This window comes from Pteropus vampyrus, unplaced genomic scaffold (genome assembly GCF_000151845.1).
Source record: "Pteropus vampyrus isolate Shadow unplaced genomic scaffold, Pvam_2.0 Scaffold9, whole genome shotgun sequence".
Taxonomy (NCBI): Eukaryota; Metazoa; Chordata; class Mammalia; order Chiroptera; family Pteropodidae; genus Pteropus; species Pteropus vampyrus.
Window position 1 is genome coordinate 6,565,515 of NW_011888790.1, and position 23,894 is coordinate 6,589,408.

Below are 23,894 nucleotides of genomic sequence, written 5' to 3' on the forward strand. Positions count from 1 at the left end.
GTCTCTCTTCTCCAATTGGCTAATATTCATCTTCAGAGTACCAAACTATATTTTAAAATCTAAGAGGAATGCATAATTTCTGCCTGGACCATGATCTTCCCATGCATCGTATTGTGATATCAGCTTCAAGGCTACAGACCTTACCCCTTCCTGGACCCTGTGAAATGTTATAACTTCACTCAGACTCTTTATAGTAGGGTTTTGCGGATAATAGTTCAAAAAGAGACTAAGCAAGAGAAGTACGTGAGGTGGAAGAGGTGGGGCCTACAGAGTTGAGCAAAACATAAGGAAAGCCTAGAACCAGCAGCAGTTTTCTCCTATTAATATCCAGGAGCCTATTGAATTTCAGACTCAGGATAAAGAATGGGAAGGAAGTAACAGAAGACAAAGAGGTGTGAGCAGACAAAAAGAAAGCAAGGTGAGGCAGCCAAGAGGATACGATTAAAAGATCAAAGGAGTTAAATAAAAAATAAAAAATAAAAAAAACAATAGTTTTCGTATTAGTGACATTACTCCTTCCACTAAGACAGTCTCCAGAAAGAGAAATTATAAGCCTACATAATAAAAATACACCGTAGTTTTGGTCTGGTTTGTTTTTTCACAGAAATGTCAGCATATGAGATATGTTTTGGGATGGAGATGGGCTTAGAAGTTCTAGAGGCCAAGAGTTTTTGTCTTGTATTCTGAAAGTTCATTTCATGGAACCATGTACAAACCAGTACCCGATGAATTGTTATGATGAGAAGTTTTGCCTTGCCCTCCCCATTTAGAACATTAGAAGAAAATTATTTTCAGGGGCAAAGCCCTTTCTACACAATGTTTACAAGAAAAGAGAGCTCCAGTTAGAATGCTGTCCTCGGCATCATGTATGAAAAAAATGTGAATGCTTTTGCAAGACCTCATGCATAAAAGATCCTTACATCAAGTTATCTGCCAGCGCTGTGATAAATCACATACATGACAGTCATATCAGATAGACAAATATCTAAAAGAGAATATGGAAGTTGTGGAATGAGAAGTAAAATAAACATTTTTAGCCTTGTGATATGAAATTAAAGTTACTTTGGAAAGTAGGTTAAATTCTTTGGAGAAGCTAAAGGGATGACAGCCATGGGAAGGCATATTGTGAATGGGGCAAAGCTTTTCCCCTTTTTAGAGGACTGTCATGAACTGTAAAAAGGTAAATCAAGAAGCAGTAGAACGTTGCAAGAACAAAGGCAGAATGTGGAACTGATTAAACACCCATGGTTATAAAAGCGGCAACCACCAGTATTTATTAAGCACTTTTACCGCATCGTCCCACTTCAGTCCTGCAGCAACCTCACGAGGTAGGAGCTGAGATTACTCCTTCCTTAGTGATGAGGCAGCAAAAAGCTTAGAGAGGTTAACTGACCTCATGGTCATATGGCTTTGTAATGGAATCATGCTAAATGTGAGTCTGACATAAGAACTCTGGTCTTTCTGGCTTCAAAATCTGCCCATTTTTCCACCACGCTATCTTGCCTCCCTCAGAGAACCCTGGCAGAGAACGGACACACAACAGAAGGCACTAATGCCAGGAAAAGGAGTTTGACAGAAATACATGCCCCTTTAGACATATGCTTGTGAAGGTTTACAAAAAGAAAGGAAACTTGTAATGCTGCAGGACAGAAATAAATACATTGAAGAAGAAAAAGCAACAATATTTATTACAATGTGGGTCAATCGTCCTTTTTTAGTGTTTCCCTTTGCATTTGGTCATCTGATCCTTCATAATCTGTGAGGTAAAACTTATCTCCACTTTCCTGATGAGGAAACTATAGATGAGAAAAGGGTATCGTGTTCCTATTGCAAAGACAAGAGAGACAAGCATTCCACACAGAGGGAACTTCATGTGCAAAACCTTGTAGTGGGGTTGGGGTTTGGGAGTGAAGGGGAATGTAGAAAGCTGGTACATCGAGAAACAGATGGAAGATGTGGTTGAAGAAGGAAGAATGAGGTGGCGAGAGGTGTAAAAAGAGCCTAGAGAGACAGGTGGGGTCCAGATCTCTTGAAACACATTTGAAACATGTCGAGAATTTTAGTATTTACTGTAAAAGCAATGGGAATCCACTGGAGGATTTTAGGCAGGAAAGGGCATGATCAGATCTGGGTTATTGAAATTGTCTAGGAGAGAAAGGAGAACTTTGTCAGGACAAGGGCAGTGGAGATGTAAAACAGGAGATAGGTTTGAGAAATATTGTGATGAAATTACCAGTATTTGGTAATGAGTTAGTTATAAAGAATAAAGGAAGAAGAGTATCGAGAATGATTCCTAAGTGTCTAGTTTATATAACCATATGCTTAATGAAGCCCATTGCTAAGATAAGAAACATTGTAGAAGACTACATTTGGGAAGGGTTAGGGTGGGGGGAAATGTGTTGGTCTCGAACACATGTGTTTGAGTAGAGATGTCACATAGACAGCTTGAAATCCGGATCTGGATCTCAAAGAAAAATGAAATTTGGGTTAAGTTCTCCTACCATGCATTTCCCTTCACCTACCACTGCATTGTAGTGATTTGATTATCTGACTACCTTGTTGAAAACATCGTCCATAAAAGTCAGAACCGTGTTTGCCTGATTTACTGCTTGATCTGCAGCACTAAGTATATTACCTGGGCAAAGAAAGCACTCAGCGTTCTTATTGAACATCTAAGTGATGTTCTAAACTGCTGCCCAGGGTCAGCTAATCTCCCTCAGTTTGACTGAAGCTTGCATTCACAGCCTCCAAACTCTTGTCTCTGTACCCTGGCTTTTCCTACTTGCCCTTTCTGAGCTGAGAGTTGGACTCTAGTGCTTCCTTCAAAGAGTTTGGAGTTGATCTGTCTACAAGAATTAGCTTTCCCATTGTCTTAGCTGAGCACTTCCCACTTCAAGAGTAGGTAGGGTTCAGGGAAGAACCATAATATTAAGTCTTAGAAGGCTGATGAGATTTGGATAGGCAGGAGGTAGGGGATGCTCATGAATACAACGACTAGAAGTATTATGGGAAGGACTTTACTGGGACAGAGAAATAAGAGGAAACTTTGGCTATATAAGGAGGCTGGAGAGCTTTGAATATCAGAATGGCAAGTTTGGGTTTGAAAGGAATGGTAATGTGGAAGAGTCGTGGATCCCTAACAGGGCAATGACCTAGAGCACAATTTTAGAGAGATTAATCTGGCAGCAGCCTACAGGATTAATTGAAGAGATAAGAGATCAAAGGCAAAAGGACCAGCTCAGAGGCTGTTGCAGTAATGCAGGTGTGAAGGGATAAGAGACTGAACTAGACAGTGGAAATGGAGAGTCTCGGAGATGAAGATAAATGGAGAGAACTTGGTGAATGATTGGCTGGAAGGCAATGGAAGATTCAAAAATAACCCCCAGATTTCAAAACATGGTGGTACCTGGGAGACTAATGGTGCCCTTGACGAAAAGAAGGTCTTTGTTTTCTATGGAGCAAAATGAAACTGAAGTGAATGCTCAAGTTACTTTGGCTGTAGATCATCTTCCTGTTAGAAAATTCACATCAGTGGTGACCTCTGAGAAATGAAGCAACTTAATGTAAATTGACTTTAAAATATATTTCTCACTGAAGTCTTATGCTCCTCACTGATGCCAGAGAGACAGAGGTTCGATTCTGTTGACACTTCATCTGGCTGCTAGTTAAGCCAGCAGACTACCCTCAAAATTACTGCACTTTGATGAACCTGCAGACTTTCTCCTGAAGCTGGAGAAATGGAAAAAAACTTCTTTACTTTTTCAGAGGTCTAAGTCTAAGGCAATAATTTTTCTTCCTGGTTTATATTAAGTTTACCAATAAATAAGATGTAGACTAGAAAAATAAAAGCAGAAATTCCCAATTATATAATCATGATGTTTATATATACATATTTTTTCACATGCTTAATATCTTCCTAGGATAAAGGGTGGGAAATTTCATTACAATTTCACATGTATTTATTCCATAAATATTAAAAAAAACTACTAACAACAAAAGTGACATTATTATGAAGAACTCATACAAATCAACATGAATTCAATCGACAAGAGTTCATATAGATAAAATTCTATCCTAATAATATTATTATAATGATCTCCTAACAAATTCAACTCTAACGATCCATTGGTTCCAATGCAATCTAATTTCCAATCAGTAAAATTTCACCATAACAAAAACTTAAGAAACCTTGTCAAATTTTATTATACATAAGCTTGGAACTATATGATTTCATTTCATAGCAAAAGTAAGATAATAATTAAAAAGGCTTTTATCTCTTAAGATTTTATAAGTGAACTTAATCACTGTGGTCTTTTGATGAGGAATTGTTCAAATAGATCTTACAAAATGTACAAATGTACAAAAAAAGTTGGTCATTTCTGTAAAACTTATGAAGAAAAATGCTCATCCAAATATAAAATAGCAATCAGTCATGAAAATGCAATGCTTTATTATTCTTTTTATTGAAAGAACCCTCATAAGTTATTATACCTGCAGCTGCAACATTCTTCACACCTTTGGCTTTTTTTTCTCAAGTTATCCATGTTAATAATTGACATTATTACAGTCATCTCAGATATGGAATTAGCCAAGATCAACGGCTTATCTTTTGATTAACGCTTTCTTCCTTGTAGTTAATGACTCATCAAAGACATTCTCAAACAAAGATATAAATTTGTGTGATACATTGGCAAGGTATCATATAAAAGATATATGTAAAGAACTATTTTCTGGAACAACAGCAAGAATGCTTTCATAGATTCTCTAATCCCTACAATAAAGCTATTTATAAATCAAAAATTCCTTTCAGAGATGTGGAGCAGATTGACAAAATATTTCTTTTAAAAAAGAAAACTTATACAATTAACCTTTTATACCTGAAAATATTATGGAAAAAACTTCACAAAGTAAAAAAATGTGCTTCTTTTTGGCAATTGCCTGACATGAAAGATTGACTTTTTTGACTATTATCTTCTAGCTCTTCATCACATAAGACACATTGATATTACAAAACTGCATTCACAGTGAACATTCGGCTCTGTTTTATTTTTAGTTTACACAATACTGGGTAACATTCATCCTTGCTCTTACATGGTCTCCATCTGCCCAGTTGCCCAGGATGGAACACTGAGTTGCCATAGCTTCCTTGACTCCACCTCTAGCCTTTAGATAAAAGATGGTATGTTCAGTAATGCAGCAGGAACAAAACATTTTGCCCTTTGTAATATTGAGATACACACATATAATGATGATACTAAAGGCTGAAAAATAAGGGGGACTTCTCTTAAGTCTAATTGCAGACACCTCTTAATCATTTCCGTTATGAAGGGTTGAAAGAAGTAGACTGCATTTCTCAGAACTAAAATTCACTAACAGACTAAAATTCATTTTAACTAACTTTTGACTAAGGCAAAATTTGAGTTTATCTCTGTTTCTGAATGGTTTTGATGGTCAAAAGATAAAAACACAAACCATTAAGCAGCTTCAAGTAATAATAATTTAAAATCTTTCAGGTGTTTAATAGTTTACAAAGCTTCATTGTATTATTTCCTTTAATCATAAAACAACCCTAAAAGATAGAGAGGTGTCATCCCTATTTTACAGATGTAAAAGCTGAGGTCTATTAACTTGGCTATGGTCACACATGCTACTATACTGACTTGAACCCAAGTTTTCTCATCCCAAATCTCTGCACTAATTCACAGATTCTGAGTGTGTTTGTGTGTGAGCACAGACTCACACACATACACACTCATGCACACACACACAAAAAACCTTTGTGACTTGTATGAAATAGAAATAACAAAGAAACCCTTAAAAAGTAGAGATATATAATGTTATTTTTATTGCTCCTGATAATATTATAGAACCACATTTTTATATATGCTTGCATATTCTGTATAGTGATGTTTTCCTTATATCCCACTGCTTAAATATTGCATTTTCCAAGCATATGAATAGAAAATATCCAGCTGCCCGAAAGAGACCAGGTTGATATAATATGAGCTCTTTGTTTACTCACTGAATAGGCACAACTTGTGCCCTGCCAGCTGCTTTGTCCTCGATCTTAACCTTGCTCTGTAAGAACCACCTGTATGTATAAGTGGCTGGATAATTAATTCCATACTCCGGTTTAACCTGGAGATCTTCTGTTAAGATTATATCAGATAATGCCTCTGAGCGTGAACAGTATATCACTCTCTGGATTAGGTTTGGACCACTGAGGCCAGATGGACATGGACTTCAAAACACTGCATTTAGAAGGGGTATCATTTGTGGGGAGATTCTTGTATGAAGAAACTGTTCAGGCAGAGAAACATTTTAGTCCTGCACTCAGGATACTTGAGTATTGGGCCTGGGAGTATTAGTACTTGGAGTATTAGGACTGTGAAGCATTGCGTTGTCTTACTCATTTATTTCAAGTGGGAAATTACTCTAAGATTACAGTGAAGAGGCCTGATTATACCCTTTTATCTGGGGGGGAAAAAAGTGATTCATAAAAGACATCGATCCAGAGAAGTGGACTTATCAACATTGGAAACTGATTCCAGGGTCACTTCCAGATCCAGCAGAAACTTTTATAGTAACTTCAATATCAAAGAAAACAATCCCATGACTTAGTGCTGAGAGAGCCTTTTCTGTAAATGTATCGCAATGTTTGCTCTGAACTTTAAGGGTAGTCATTTCCAGGACTCTTAGAAGCCACTTGGAGTTTCAATGCATAAGCAACTGGCAATAATCAACTAAAACACGGAAGTTCATATTGAACTAAAGTCTTCATTCTTTCATAAGTACAATCATTAAGGAGAGTTTACATATGTGCTTTACCTCTAGTCAAACAAAAACTATCACCACCTCATCCCCTGATGAAATTACACCTTATTTGAACGTGGGCTGAGCATGTTGTTGCCGGAGAAAGGGAAAAAGACAGTGTTGAGTTTTCCTAAACAATTCCAGCTCCATTTGTTGACAGAACCTTAATATGTTTGGAAGCTGCTTCTGCTGCTGACAATGATAGTTGCTGTACTGGAAATTTAATTGTGAGTGGGCTCTGCCACCGAACTCTTAATTTGTTCCAAGTGATCTTATCTCTGTTATTATCAAAACTTGGCCTACGGCCTTAAAGGCATCACTTGTTCCCATTCAGTCAGTAAAAAGTAGGAGCCAGACAACAAATGAAGGGACATTTGTGACCAAAAGTGAGGAAGCTGCTTTCCATAGAGATTAGCTCACTACCACAGAGAATTCTAAGTTGTTTAAATTTGGTGTGCAGGGGATTATTTCATGATCCTGGTGTGCTTCCTACATCTGTTTAGTCTTAAATGCTTCCTAAAATATTTTTCGAAATCCACTCATGATTATCTAATCCTTCCTAATACATGGACTGCTTAAAATGCAACTCTTTTTCTTTTTTTAATCCTAGCTTTGGAAAATGCAAACAAACGCGCAAGCCTTAAGAACAGATTGGAAAAAATGAGTGAGGGCTGTTGGAAGCATAGCAGAGCGATGGTGATTCTACTGTTCATGCACCTTACAGGAAATTTTAATTTGCTTCTGTTTGGTCATTTCAATGAGAAAAGTTAAGGCATTGTAATTATAGCCACTGTTTGTTTTGGATAAGGGAGAAATAAATGTCTTGCACTCCCTCTGCTGGCTCTGAAACTGCAGCAGCTCATTAACCAGAACTACAGTCCCCATTAAAAAAAAAAAAAAACTGTGTGTGGAAAAAAGAAGCAAAAGGTGGAAACACTGTTAATTTTATTATTTATTTAAAATGTCAATAAAAACAAACACCTGCCCATTGCAAATGGTTAGGATAAGCCAGAAAGCCTGCAGTTTTTAGGCTTTTCAGCACTAAGAAAAAGAGAGAGGGTCCCCTTTCCTCTCTCTGAGGTGTATCTCTACCAGGCTTTAAATATTTCTCAGTCTCTTTCAAACACTGAAATAATCATTTGCCAGAGCCTTAATGAACAAACTAGTAGATTAGTGTGTTCAAAACAGTCCAGGGAGCTCAAAGGCATGTATCTGGCTTAGAATGGGAGGAAAGGAAAGGATAAGAAAGCAAAGCTAAAAGATCCTCGCACGGAAAATTTATACCTCAGGGAAGGCCACTTCCGTGCACGACAGCATGTTACCCACAACCTAGAATTTTACAGCCAAGGTTCTACCTAAGAAGCAATGGTTCTACTCACATAAGAAAGAGAGTCTACCAGGAGAGCAAAATGCTCCAGACATCAGGGACTGCGAAGGCCCCAGGCCCTGTTTCACTCTTGTTAATCAGCATATTGAAGGTTTTCTTTCAGGGCCCACCTTCTGCCAGGGCTTTGCCTCTTTTTCATTCTTGCTTGCTTTCTTCCCCCAGGCGTCTGGATGCCAACCACATCAGCTATGTCCCCCCAAGCTGTTTCAGTGGCCTGCATTCCCTGAGGCACCTGTGGCTGGATGACAACGCTTTGACAGAAATCCCAGTCCAGGCTTTTAGAAGTTTACCAGCACTGCAGGCCATGACCTTGGCCCTGAACAAAATACACCACATACCAGACTATGCTTTTGGAAACCTCTCCAGCTTGGTAGTTCTGTAAGTTCTATTGATTATTTTCTCTCTCCCTTTTAACAGTTTCTAAATTCACTGTAAGACCTTGGCTTTAAAGTGCTGGACCTTCAAACCTTGCATTGGGACATTTGAAGGGTGAGAAAACGCCCTTAACTCTTCCCTAAAATGACTCTTAAGTGTTCTAATTGTATAAACAAATGAAACAGCATTTTTCAAACACCTGGTAAGTGCCAAGCACTGCTAGGCATTCAAAGATAATAAAATCTGACCTCTTCCTTAGGGAACCCCGTTACATGTTACAGAAGTAATCACCACACTGTACAATAAGTACAGTGGCTGAAAGTAATAAAAATGCTTCATTCTGATAATAATGTATAATTCAGGTCAAAATGAAATACGACCTTATATTAATAAATACTTCTTGAACCCCTACCAAGGAAAGAGAAGCAAGAACGAACCCAACAATGAGCTGTGCATGTGTATGGCTTTTTTCCCTACTGGGTCTAGGTTTTCAGTAAATTAGAATGATTCTCAAGTAATAGTTTGAAAAATAATCAGTCTTCTTTAGGAGTGTAACAATATGTCTCGTGCGTGTAATAAAATGGTCAATCAATGCTGATATAGGAAAATGGCAACTGCTTGCCAGGCTGTAGGGTCAATTTATGTAGTCACTTTGAGCAAGGCCTTTTCTACACTATTTGTCCTTTTGCTGCATGCCCACCTACAGGTCCACTGCTAACTTCAAGCATTCCACTTTACTTGATTAAATGTCTATCTCTCGCACTGTCCTACGTCCTACTTTGAGAGCCAGCCAGCATCTTATTCAATTTTTTAGGTTCCCTTCAACCCTATGTGTTACATGAAGAAGATTCACTATAAATGTCACATAGATCTCACATGAAACCAAAATATATTTATAAGAATAGTAACCTTAGTCTGAAAGAATAAGAAACCTTTGGTGATATTAACAAATTTCTATACTGCATTTCACATACAAAGATGATGCTACAGACCCACCAGAAAAGCTGGGTAGGTGATTTAATTTTTCTTCCACTAGAGAGAATGGATTTACAGATATCCAGCTATTCTGTTTTACTCTGTCTTCCTTAAGCCCAGTTTCCAAAATCACTTTGGGACTAGGTCCAGTTTTCAGTTGTGCACACAGCTGCTCTCACTGGCTTTGACCTAACTGACTTATCATGAAGCCAAAGGTGATAATTATACACATTAATACTGTGTCAAGATAACTAATACCCTTGGGCAGCCAAAAAATCTGATCACCGTTTTCTTCTGTTGAAATTGTAGTTTTCTGTTAACCTATGGTGCCACCATGGGACTATAGCCATTATAAGCCATCAGCTTTAATATAAAAGTGTTTAGTAAACCTAGGTCCCTTCCTCCATCTTCCATTTGTATTAATGATGGTCAGGGTCTCTGCTTATCACTCTACATTCCAAAGCCATGCTGAATAACCCATGTTGGAAAATATGCCAAACAACCACACAGAACAACCTGGATTTACTTTATTAATCGTGTTGCTCATATTATGATACATTCCCTGATATCTCAAACCCAAAAGCTCAAACTGTGACTGCCTATTAAATTCTATGATATAGAAGCACCTGTCAGTAAGAGTGAGTGGGGCATGTAGCATTAAAGCCTTTCTTATGTTTAATCTTATATATAATCAGTGCATTCTTTAGTATCATTTTCTTTGGATTTAAGCAATCAAAATGCTGTGCCTAAATTTCTAAGTGCAGTGTGCCTTCAAGACCGTGTCCGTAATGTTCTTCTGCAGGCATCTCCATAACAATAGAATCCACTCCCTGGGAAAGAAATGCTTTGATGGTCTCCACAGCTTAGAGACTTTGTGAGTTGACCTTTTATTTATTTCCCTTTTTTCAATGTTTTCATGAGTATTCTGAAGGAATCAAAATAGCCTTAAAGTCAAGCTTGCTGTTTGATTTGGTTAATTGCCTGAGCTTTAAACAAATATTTACAATGGCTTTATCTTACATACAAACACACACCTCACAAAGCTAAACAATAAAACAGAGATTTTATTTTAATCTAACAAGAGTGATAAATTAGTTAGAATCATTATAAGGTAAATGAGATGCTTTCCACTGAGCAGTGAATACTTAGGAATGTGTATTCCTTGTCAAGGATCAATTCTATATTGTCACTCGGGCTCACTATTCATAAGTTCAGTCTTCCCCACTGAATGAGAGAATATAGACCAAGCAAATGCCGGAGGCTCCAAACTGAGATGAACAGGTATCTCATTAGGAAACAGCTAGGGTTCATTCTTAAAGCAATTCTAAAGATTAAAAAGTAATGGTAGCTACCATGTATTGAGTATATCTATAGTCAAATATTGCACTGAGCATTTAGCATACTTTGTTCCAATTATTCCTGCAACCATCCTATGAGAGAAGCCATTACTCTCCCACTATAAGGTTTAGTGAAGTTGTTATTTTACCAACAGTACATAGCTAGTCAAGAGCATAACTGGGATTTGCTTCCTTCTCTAGTTTGCCTCTGAAATCCATGTTTACCTCTATAGTCTACTTCCAAAGAATAGGTCAAAAGTTCAGTTCTGAGTTGTTACTTATAATAAAAATAGAGCCCAGCCAGCTGACAGTATCCTAGAATGTCTCCCAAAGCCACTGCAAGAAGGTTCTTATGGGCCACACCCAAGCCAAGCCTTTTCCCAGGCAAGGAGCAGCTCTTCATTGCCCTGTCGAGGGGAGACACATACTGAGGGTGGGGTGACAGGAAGTGAGGGTTCTGAGTGTGCTTCAAGAAGAAGGTGGTTCTAGCTGTGCCCCTAACCCAATCCTCATTTTTCTTAATATTCAAGTGCAATAAACCACACAGGGCCACTGACTCTACAATGCTGGCTCTATTGGGACTACAGAAGGAGATGACCAAAGACCACCTCTCCTGTGGCCTTGGAGCCCATTATTCATTTACATACAGAGCTTAGCAATGTACACATGGTCTATTTAGCTTCTAACCAGATCTGGGTCCACTAATTTCCTGCAGGACCATCTATTGTTGGTGGTCTCCTTGAGGCCAACCAACACTAACAGCCCTCTTTCCAGGGTTACTTAAGTCATTCTGTATCCTGTTAGAAGTGAGAGATCATATCTTCTGAGGAGATGCCAAAGATGATTTTGTCCAGGCAGGACTTTGATGTCAACTTAATGGCATAGGCAAGTAGTTCCTATCAGCTGCTATGAAAAATTAGAACTTCTGCCTTATCTACACAGAGCTGGATTGGGGATCTTAGCAATGGAAAGCACCTTCCAGTCCTTTTCAACTCAACAGGAACAAAAACAGGACAGGCTTTGATGGGTATTTCCATAAACAGCCTTTCTTACCACCCTCCCCGCCTCCTTTTTTGAGATGAGGACCCAGGATCAAATATAAACACCACAGAGTAACATTTCAGGACAAATTCTTATGAGTCTTATCGTCCCCCCTCCCCTCACCTTGCCCAGAGCTACAGAGGATCAGTAAATTGGTTACTCCCAACCTCTTCCTTTCCCTCGCTAAAAATTCAAGTAATTTATAAGGGCTCAATCTTGTTTAATCAAAACAGATCATCTGGAGAGATTTACAAACAGGAAAAAAATTTATGTGCACAAAAGACAGGAGTTTCCTGCCTGCAATATAGCTTACGGATGGTTTGTTCCAGACAAGTAGGAATCTTGATTCACGTTTGACTCAGTCAAATTATCTCTCTCTTAAAATTAAATAGCAATCCTTCTCCACAGAGGAAGATCTAACCACATCTGATTGCCTGACCAAAAGATTTTTCTGCATCATCTGGGAAATCTGCCATTCCCAGAGACCAGGAGGCAATTACTTTTTCATATGAAGATGTAGATATAAGGTGGAGTAAATCTATAAAGCTCTCATGAGTAATGGAATTGAAAAGCCATTTGTGTCATAACAAATAGAGAAATTACTGATTTGAGGTTGTTTAGCTATTCCATCTCTGTGCATGAGGGCTTTGCCTCACAGACCAAGCAAAACACCATACTTCTGAATCCTTATTTGTGACCCTGAGAAAATTCTAGACCTAATGTTCTGTCCTTTCTGAGAGTATCCTCTGCCATATAAACCTCTTCAGAAGCAGGTTGTTATCCTGGACCTCAGGCTCTGAGGGATACAGGTGCTCTACAGGAGTGAAGGACAAAGCAGCTCTCCAAGATGCCCTCTCAGGCGAGACTCTAAATGCAGAAGAAAAAGAGGGTGCAGGAGGGAACAAGAAAGGGCATGTGATTCAGGAGCCCACAGAGGAACATGTAAGTTGGCAGCTTAGTGCACTAGGTTCAGGTAAAGAGCTGTATTAGCAAGCCACCTATATCTGGTCACGTGTCCCTCCTACTTGGACATTAATACTACTGCATGTTCCCTCCCTTTTTTTACATGCTCCTGTGCAATCAAGCCTTTTTGAAATTCATCATGATCAGTCTAATGACCATTTTAGTGCAGATATTTGTGGAATGATGGTGTTCAGCAAGCTAAACAAATCTTTCTCCAGAAAGAGAAGAAAAGAGAATTTTCACCAATGATACTAGTCCATTGAAATAACATGTTAACTTTCCTTGTAAATGTAGTGTATACAGATTTTTAAATGAAAAACTAAAAATATTATGTACTTACTTTCAGAGATTTAAATTATAATAATCTTGATGAATTCCCTACTGCAATCAGGACACTCTCCAACCTTAAAGAACTGTAAGTATTTAGGACAAATTTAATGGGAGATCTCTGTTCCTTGTGAATTCATTTTAAAATATGTTTGATTATTGTACATAATGTAACTTACTAGAAAATTTTTTTTAATTCATATAAATGACAGTTAACTACACTTGAAATGTTTTAATTGATTCTATCATCAGCAAACATCAGATAATCTTTTTTTTAATTTATAATGGATTTATCTAACATATGTAGAGTGGAAAAAAATATACATATTTTCTAAGCCATACTGCTTTCCTAACCCATGTTCCCCCAATATTTATAGATTTTATAGATTTGTAGAGAACTGTAATGAAATTATTTGCTGAGCATTTCGAAAAACAAACTTTTCTAGGTTGCAAAAGTCTATGCAACGTAGAACGAAGCGTATGTGCCTAGTGCAGTGCTAGATGCTTTCACATACATTATTTCATATTCTTTAAATGCTTCAAAAATCTTATATAATTAAAAATAAAACACAATTTTACTAAGTAAAAGTAACTTTTAGCTAGTTGGTTGCATATATTGTCTTTTATATACTATAATTTAATTAGCTTTTCTTTGTACCTAAGAATAACCTATGTAAGGAATGTTCTGACACTGGGAAAGGAAAATAAACAGAGCCTATTCTCTTGGCAGAGAGAAATAAGACAGCCAACTAAAGGAGATAGACGGCAGGGCTCGGTTATAAGAAAAAAATCTTTAGAAGGTTCTGCCTAAGGAAAACCCACGTGTGGCCTCATTGGGAAGTCATCGTTGCCTGTGGTCAGGCAAACCAAAGATTGCCACTCATCTCATCCATCCACAGGCCCACAAGGACCCAACAAACTTGGACTCTGCCCCTCTGCCATGTAGACATTAGCTTCGACAGATGAGAATCAATTCGCTATGACAGACTCACTGAGCACCTTCCTTCAGCTCAGGAAATTCTGTACTCATAAGGAGATTACTTAAATCTCTATCTCACTGCAACTTAAGTCAATATTCTCTTCTCTTAGCTTCAAATGGGGTCAGGAGGAGTGATCATAATCCTCTCTCCCAAGATGGTCCCCTCTGTCTCAGGTTGTTAGACAACGGTGCTCATCTATTGGATATTCACAGATGGATTTTCTATTTATAACCTTAGATTGTATGTTTCTATAAAGCACAATTATTATTTTTAGAATTTTTATTCCTCTTTCAAGATGACAGATTGTGATTTCTTTTTCTGTTAGAGAGTGAGGACACGAAAGTTTCAAAATGCAGGAATTTAACCTTATCCTCTAGTTACTAAATGTATTGGTTATTGCCCAGAGGGTCGGGGGAAAGGCTATTAAATAATTTTACCCTACACATTATTTTCTATAAAGTATTTTTTCCTCTCTTTCTAGAGGATTTCATAGCAACAATATCAAGTCAATACCTGAGAAAGCATTTGTAGGCAACCCGTCTCTTATTACAATGTAAGTGGCCATAGTTCTTTTTGATTTCTTCATCCTGAAATGTAACATGTATTGCACTTTTAAATATAAAACAATGAATGTTCTATATTTGCCTATGTTTTGTCTTAGTCGATGTAAGACTCTACATAGAAAAGTGTATAGAAAGTTGTTCTGCCAGGTTTTAGCTGAATGCTAAAATTATATAAAAAGTTTTTTTCTAGGACCTACGATATGCATTACATTATGTTTCATATCTTCAGATGCTTTGTCTCACTTCACAATAATCTTGTGAAATTTTTTTGCTTCTATTTTCTAAAGAATAAAACTGATTTTTAAAGCATCAATGTCAAGGTCACCTAGTCATCAGAACTTGAATCCAAGTATACTAGAAATATAAATTATTATATTCAAATAGGAGTCCTTTACAGCAATAGACTCCAGCCTAAATTAGCAGTGGGGAATAGGAAGGGAGAATATTGTTTTATGCTAAGTCTCTATATCCATAACCATTCATTGTTAAGCCCAAGCACTGAGCCACATTTATATAATAACAAGCTAGGTCGTAATTCTAGAAAGGTTCATATGTTGTAGAAAGGTGTATATGAGGATTTAGGTACCATAAAAGCATAAAATAGACTTACAACTACAATGTTTAATTAATTCTATGTTTCATAGCACAGACATAAGATTGATCATATGTAGATACATAGGAAGGTAAAAATCCATTAGAATTAGACTGGCTCTTAGTTAAAAGACGCCTGGCACATTTGGGACATAGTATTGGCCTGAGGTCATGGGTGAGGGGTCTGAAAGATAGAGGAGGAGAGTAAAGACAACTGTTGAATGTGACTTTAGGGGCACTTCTTGGCAGATATTTGTCCTGTGCCAATTTGATTGAGAGGCTTTCTAGAACTGTGTAGTATTTGTCACAAATGAGCTGGAGTCCTAATTAGCCCTGACGACTGAAAAAAAAAAAATACCATTCATCGTTTCTGAAATGTTCTGACAGTATGTTGGCAAACTAAGGTTATTAAAGTTTATTGCCAATAAACATTAGTCCTCATTAGAGAGTATTTACATAGTAAGAGGTTGGCAAATTGCGCTGCCTTTGCTTCTTTTTCCTAGCAGCCACAGGACTGGTTTTTTTCATCACTCTTTTGATATGCTAATACTGCTCAAGGAGAAGTAACAGCTCCCCAAATTTATTAGAGCTTCTGTCCACTATTTGATTTTGACTATTTTCTTCCTGAAATTCTCGTCCCCTTGCTTCTGCCTCTGTTTCCATCTTTTGTCACTGCCACCCTCATCCATGTCCCTCTGGTTTCTGGTTTTTGTGAATGTGCCCTGTGTCCCACTGGCTACCCTGGCCTCATTTCTACCTCTGTAGTCCCCATCCTATGCACAACTTCTCATCCCCACTGCCACCAGCCTCTCTGTTAGCCATTACTTCTAGATTTTTACCAATCTAAGACTCTTCTCCCTGCCTCCGCCACTGGCAGTCATCTCTCTTGAAGCATGGCATCCATATTGTCACCTTCTTGCTGTGAAACATACAGAGATTCAGGATTGTCTATGTATACTAATTGCTAACTCCTTACCCTGACATTCACAGCCTTCCACCATGGCCCAAGCCAATCCACCTGACCCGTTCACAAAAGCTCTCCTCAATTATCCTATGCCATAATCCAGACTGACTAAGCTAAATTCGTAGAACAAAACTCTTATTTCCTTCGCTCCTATAATTGCATCTCCTCACTATGCTTGTTAAAATTCTGTGTTTCAGGGTCCATTTCAAATGACATTTCATGAAACCTGACCTCACGAGAGAACTCTCTTCTGAAAACCTTATAGCTACTAATTTGTATTTGTGATATTTGTATTCATGATATTTGTATTTGTGATATTTCTACCTTATGATACAAACGTGTATCCTATCTACCCAGCGTACATACATATGGACATATAAGCATATACGTAGATCAGAGATAATGTAATATTATGAGGAAAATTTCATTTTTTTAATCTGAAAACCTATATTCCAGCTCTAGCTCTTTCTCTTACCAATTGCTTAATCCAAGGAAAAAGAAGAGGTCAGAAGGTAGGAGTACAGAGGAGACTTAAGTTGTTGGGTGACAACTATATTCCAGGCACTGTGCCAGATGTTACACATGCATTAGCTCTTGCAATGCGTGCACAAACACTACAACTAAGTAATATTATCTCAATTTAACAAATTAGAAAATTGAAGATCTGGGAGGTAATGAACCTGCCAGAGTATCTGAGCCTAAGTTTCTTCCTCCAAAAATAAAAAAATAGTATCTAAGTGTCTGTGCTATGAATCTTTAAGTTGTTGGGTGGATCAGTTGAGCTATCGATATGAAAATGCTTTGTCAACTAGAAAGTGATAGAATCTTATTTATTTGTTTTATCCCAGCTGATTCCAAGCTTCTGTAGGACAGGGACATTTTGTCATTCTTCTTCAAACCCCCAGCATCTAGCAGAATGCCAGGCACATGTTAGAAACCCAATGGTACCTTCCTTTCTGGATTAGTCTCTCAATACCTGCAGTACCTATCCTCATACTTTGAGCATAGGAGACACCAAATAGTATTTGTTGAATTCCATTGAATGGGAAAGATGTCTCAGCTCAGAACTATTTATGGGGTCCCATTGACCAGGCAGTGAAAATACTAACACATTGAAAACACCTGTATAACATAATATTTTTAAGTTTTGTCTCACTTTTTAGAGCAATAGTTAATTCAAAAAAATTCTAACATTGCAAAAACACCCAAAATAGTTCATTTCCTCTCAAATAATTTGAGGAGTCCCTTGTGTGTGTTATGATAAGATTTGACCAGAGGATATAATCTTCATGTAGATGTATAGAACTTCATCTTTCTTTAATGATACATTTGCCAGTACCTTGAATTACCTTTTTGCCACTCAGTGGATAGCCCACAGCTGTTGGAGGCCGAAGGTTTTTAAGTAATAGCTACAGTTCACTTACTTTTCTCCTTAGTAACTATCACTCATATCTCCGTTGCTGTCAGAAATTTTCAATTTTATGTAGTATGCATTTCTTACCAAAAGTCTTATAATGTGAGTTAGAACACTTTTGAGATTTGTCTGAAACCAAGTAATCAGGAATGTTGTATAATACAGTATAAGCAAAATTACATAAATATTTTTAATGTAGTATGGAAATTTTGAACAGATCTTCATTTGCCATTCAAGTCTTATACTGACATTGGTGTTCGCATTTTTTCAGACATTTCTATGACAATCCCATCCAGCTTGTTGGAAGATCTGCTTTTCAACATTTACCTGAACTAAGAACACTGTAAGTTTTCCTCTTACATTTCACTTTCCCTTTGTAGGGTTGCTATAAAAACCAAATAAATATTATAAGTTGAAGTGCTTTGAAAATGAGCATAAAAGTTACCCCTTTCTAGAATCTTCCCCCAATAATACTCATGTACCCCTCCTTCTAGGACCTTGAATGGTGCCTCACAAATAACTGAATTTCCTGATTTAACGGGAACTGCGAGCCTGGAGAGTCTGTGAGTACTGAGTAGGCTCTTGACTTTGCCCTGAACAGGCACTGCCCTTAAAGCCTGACCAGTCTTAATGTCAGTGAATCAAAATATGTCGAAATATGTGTGATGCCTGAATATAGGAATTATGTCTGGTTTGTGTTTCAACAGGACTTTAACTGGAGCACAGATCTCATCTCTTCCTCAAGCCGTGTGTGATCAGTTACCTAATCTCCAAGTGCTGTGCGTATCAGTAAGGCTATAACGTTGTGTAAACAGGCAACTTCCATTTAGGGGTGAAGTGGCAGACATTATTTCGATAGTGCTTTAAAAGAAGAGAAAGTCCTTTCCCTGCAGGTCTCCAGGAGGTCAGACCTCCTTTGCCCGCACTGAGCCAGGGAAATGGCTCTCTGCCATGACCTTGGTAATGCTGGCAGTGTACCCTTTGTTTCCGAATCCCAAACGATCTCCCATTAGAGTTTCAATTAGCACATGTTTCCTTTCAGAAAATGGATATGAACAAGCCAAAATAACTTCATTTCCCCTTCTAAAGGCTTTACAGGACAGAAAAAAAAAATGTAACATAAAAGATTAAAAGCCCAATATGGATGCCAAAATAAAAAATTAAGTTATCAGATCCACACAAACCTTGATAAAGGTGACCAAACATTCTTCCAGGGTAGTTGTGGGTGCCATGTTCTAATGTTTCATCTAATGGTTAAACAGTTTGCTTATGTTATTTCTGTTGACGTGGAGCTTTTTTTCTCTGCCTTTCCGATGTTTTACAAAAAGCTGTTTATAGGAATTTGAAGAGCCTTGTTCAGGCCTTCCATTTTCAGCCCTCTTCCTCAACTCCCATTCAACCCTGTAATTGTCCTCTCAAGCATTGTTGGGACTTAACAAACGGACACTTCATCTTTTCCCATGGCTTTGTTCTCACATAATAGACATCCAGGCAGTAGAATGCCTGTAATTCCACAACAGGCTTTACCTAGCAGCAGAGCTACAAGCAGCACTACAAATTTTAAGTGGAAGAATGGGGATGTCTGCCACGGCAGTTCTGCCTTCCCTTGTCCCCAGCCTGCTACATCACTTCAGACCTCAGCCGCTCAGTGATGTGGAGGTGCAATAACACCACATGATAGCCTTGGAATAGAGCATTCATGTTTGAAGGAAGGGAATACAGAGCAAGTCTCCTCTTCTTTACCCCACATCACCCCAGGTGTAGGCACAGATAAGAAAAATGAGAATTAGAGAAGTTAAGTACATTTCTCAAGGTCACACTGCAAGAAAGTAGGAGAGTCCAAATTCAAATACAGGCAGTTTGATTGAATAATTCAGAAAAAATCTACATGTACCAGGTGATGGAAATCTTGGGTCCATCTTAGAATTCTATCTACCGCACCCAGAATTGGTATAATTATCCTCATTTCTTGAGGAACCTGGCTCAGTTCCATGACTAGAATTTCACAATACTGTAATTAATAAGTAGAGAGCCAGTATTTAAATCACATCTGAAAAAATAAATAAGTAAATCACATCCATCTCCACTATATCATAGAGTGAATAATAAACCGTCGAGGTCTAGAACTGCATAAATGGAGGTTGACTGACTGGCAAATTGGTTATGAGCAAATGCTCTAGGGTCTATTTTTCTGGTTCAAGTCCAGTTTCCCTATACAGCAGTACAGTGTCTTGAGCAAGTTATTTATCCTCTTCTGGGTTCCATTTCCCAATCTATAAAATAGGAATGTGGCCACTTCCATCAGCATATCATCACAAGGATTAAATGAGTTACTACGTGCACCTGAAACATTGACAACTCTCAGGCAGTGTTAGCGCTTGACATACTATTTCTCACTTCCTTTACACCATTATTCTTTCCTTAAGTTGTAACTAGAAAGTCCTGAAAAAAATATAAATACTTTAATGTCAGTATCTTGCCATTTTCAAAGCACTTAAACCTATAATATTGATTTGTTCTTCACAATGAACCTGTAAGATCAGCAAAGCAGATATCCTCTCATTTAAGGAGAGAACTGAGAAAGACATCAATGCTTTAGCCAGCATATCAACCAAGTAAAATTAGTTGAAATTGAGAGAAGAACTCAGAGTCCTGACTTCTACTACAATTTATTTTATATTCTAGAAATGTAAGTCTCAGAGCTCTCCTCTTAGGCTGAATCATCTACTGGGTACTTGTTCAATGAGGAAATTTCACTGTATATGAATGGTTTTGCCCCACCCCCCACCCCCCCAAGCTGCTTCACCTCCATGGGGATTACTTGGCTGTGTGTGGCTTTCCCCAGTGACCAGCTGGTGATGTTAGGCAAGTCATTTTACATTGTATAAAGATAATCACAGGTATCTCCCTTACAAGGTGACCACAAGGATTAAATGAAATAGTTCAGATAAAGCTGTAAACATGGTGCTTAATCAACATTAACCATGAAAGTTATTAGGCAGAAGTTAGGTAGGAGGCGATACTGTGTTTTTATGTAGAAGGTTTTATGTACCCTCTACTAAGAGACACATTGGAAGGATTTGTCTCCTTGAAGTCTATGGAGATAAGTGAACCTAATTATTATCAGCTTTGATAATATGTGTCCATTTTATTTCATTCACTACTTTTCAAAAATATATACCATATCGTTAACCAGGTATATTTGTATATAAGTGTGAGGTATGGCTTTGTTTTTTTGTTTTGGTTTGGTTTGGTCTTTCAAACATCTAGTATAAAGTACAAATTTGTGTTTGAAAACAGCTTCTGAACCATTTATGTGTAGTAAATGAACTGTACTTCTATATAAATTCATTTATTCGATACATGTAGGATAAGGTGATCAATTATAAGAATAAAATAATTTAAAACACTCTTAGAAAACAGTATCAATTTTTTAGTTGCATACTGGTGATCTGGTTTTAAGAATAGATTGAAGCATGAAAATGCGTTGGTTGATTAGCTGATAACTTCTAAAACACAAAACAAGATTATGTATGTGTGTATATATATATGTATATATATATACACATATATGTATAATGTATATATATGTTACTTTATCTATCATCTTTTTTTTTTTTAAGCTTTCTGCAAATTACCATGGCTTGTTTTAGATTAGTTATATTATACTCTAAATATATCCAGATGTTTTTGTTATTCTGTAATTTGTTGAGTTTTGGCTGAAGACTTTCTTAGATATTTTCCCCCCTTGTAGTGATTGATTTCAAAGTTAGTGAGATGTTTTGAATTGTCTTTGAGCTTTTATTTTAGTTGATTAGAAAAGAACCGACAATGATTCTTTTAGCTGTAGAGACACAGCAGTGCTTAGAAACAGAGGCACAATTATTTAATTTAATTTGTACTCATTTCAGTAAGATAATAGCTAGAAGACTGTAGATTATCACTAACAAAATATAAATAAATTCATAAGTAAATTATTTAAATAAATTAAAGAGGTATAACAGTTACATTTCAGTAAACATACGAATCTGTCGCTTAATCGAATAATGCCAGTGACTACCTGCTCCATGTCAGGGCTGGGAAAACATTCGGATCTGCCTTTGGGAGATATATCATCTTGGAGGAGAAAAGAGAGCAAAGCATGTTTCCTTACCATTAATAGGTAACAGATTTTCCCTTTTGTACCTTCTGTTTTTCAGAGATCTGTCTTACAACCTGCTAGAAGATTTACCCAGTTTTTCAGTCTGCCAAAAGCTTCAGAAAATGTACGTCTATAAGATTCTCTAAGTCATCTTAGCAAAAACCAAGAGCCCCAATTCACATTTCCAGGGTCATTGGTTTGCTTACCCTCTGGTTCACTGGGGACACGTTCGATGAATTCCCTTCTTACACACACAAGATGTGACTGTATACAATAGCTATAAATTTGGGAACTACGCATAATATTATTTTACCATGCATTGGACTATAAGTAAAGCATTTATTATGTATTTGAGGTTTTTTCCTCCTAAACTTGGTATAATAATGAACGAGGTTTGTTTGAGCTTTGGAATTTTTCTGAACTTACATATCCAGTGAGTTGTGTTATTTTTTCATATGGAGGACTTGAGTTCGTTGGTATGTTTGTTTCACAATAGTCATCTTTAGAAGAGGTGCCAAATTGGCCATTTTTGAGGTGCCACTGATGCTACTTACTCATGAAACATTTTAGAATTCCTCTCCTAGAATTTCCTCCTCTGTAAAACATCAGCCTTAATTGTATTATGGTCATACTTTTGTTTTGGTCAAAACAATATTAAACATATACCCTTTCCCACTTAATTCTTCTCTGAATGCCATTGGGCAATCAAGGGAGGAAAACAATCCATCTCTGAAAGGTAAAGATTTGAAAGTCCTGAAGACCCTTAAAGAATACAAGAAAGAATACTCAAAAGGCAGAACCAGGAGAGGCATCCTCAAGGTGTTTGAATGATGATGGCATTTGGAATATAGTTTTATATTCACCCGAAGGAATTAGCTGCTTTGAAAGAGAGGCAATACTTAAGTCATGTACCTTGTAATGTTCTTTTTTAAACAAAAAGGTTTTTTTAAACAATCACTTGCTAGTCACACTTTATGTGTTCCTTTGATTGAGGGCAGGTAATCCCACTGTAAAAATTCTCTGAAGACTAATCTTTGAAACCAGTGACTTTGAAATAATAAATCTTCGGAAATCTGTCATTTCAGAGACCTGCGACACAATGAAATCTATGAAATTAAAGTTGATACTTTCCAGCAGTTGCTCAGCCTCCGATCTCTGTAAGTACCACCCCCAGCACCTTCTCCATCACAGAGCAATTTCTTTCTCTTTTGGGTTTTCACCTGATATTTCCTTTTCACTGTATATGTGTATTGTTGGGCCTTTGTGAATATATTCGCAATGAAAAGGCAAGTATTTTGCTCGTGATCCTTTCCAGAAATAAATTCAAAAGTGGTAAATTTGTAATCTGCTCTCTGCCAGTCAGCAGACATGAAACTTTGATAAAGAGGAAAGAGGCCACACTGTTGCACACTGTTGGCCTACAAAATGTGTTTCTGTTAGTAGCCTGGACTTGTCAGGGATCATTCTGCATACAAATGAGATGACCACACAAATCTTTCTGCCTGTTTGTTTGTTTTTTTCCACAGTTAAACAGTTTTTCAACATGTGTCTAAAAGTGTTTAAGAAACTGGGTGGGGCGGGGGTGACTGTAAAAATGCAGATTCCAGGCCTTCACCTGCCTCGAGAGTTTGAATCTCTGGAGTGGGGCATGAGAATCTGCATTTTAACAAGTACATTAAAGTTTGAGCACAATTGTCTTTGAAAAATGCTTCTGTTGCTCAGACGGCCAAGATCTGTAAACATTTAATTACATTTTATGTTTGAAAAAATTCATATATATATATTAACCATAAATTCAAAGAAAAAAAAAACCAGTAATAGATTTTGGGGAGTGATAGTTAAAATTTTTCCATCCTGAAACTGGATTGCAATGTAAATTTGATAAATGATGACAATATATAATGTATATTATTAAAAACCTTTCTTTCCTAAAGTTGTTCTTAACACTTAAGAGACTATACCTTCATAAAATGATGCCATTCCTCAAAACATTTTAAATTCATCTTTAAGAATCACCTTCTCC

General features: G+C 37.3%; 1 protein-coding gene across 1 annotated transcript in view; it reads left to right on the top strand.

Annotated features, from left to right (window-relative positions):
• LGR5 (leucine rich repeat containing G protein-coupled receptor 5) overlaps nt 1–23,894 on the top strand; it is a 118,720-nt gene that overhangs the window by 79,563 nt on the left and 15,263 nt on the right. The window contains exons 4-12 of the mRNA XM_011374312.2: nt 8,363–8,578; nt 10,353–10,424; nt 13,238–13,306; nt 14,680–14,751; nt 18,002–18,073; nt 18,225–18,293; nt 18,438–18,509; nt 21,930–21,995; nt 22,957–23,028. Of these exons, the coding sequence (XP_011372614.1) occupies nt 8,363–8,578; nt 10,353–10,424; nt 13,238–13,306; nt 14,680–14,751; nt 18,002–18,073; nt 18,225–18,293; nt 18,438–18,509; nt 21,930–21,995; nt 22,957–23,028 (780 nt within the window). The remainder of the gene's footprint in view (nt 1–8,362; nt 8,579–10,352; nt 10,425–13,237; nt 13,307–14,679; nt 14,752–18,001; nt 18,074–18,224; nt 18,294–18,437; nt 18,510–21,929; nt 21,996–22,956; nt 23,029–23,894) is intronic.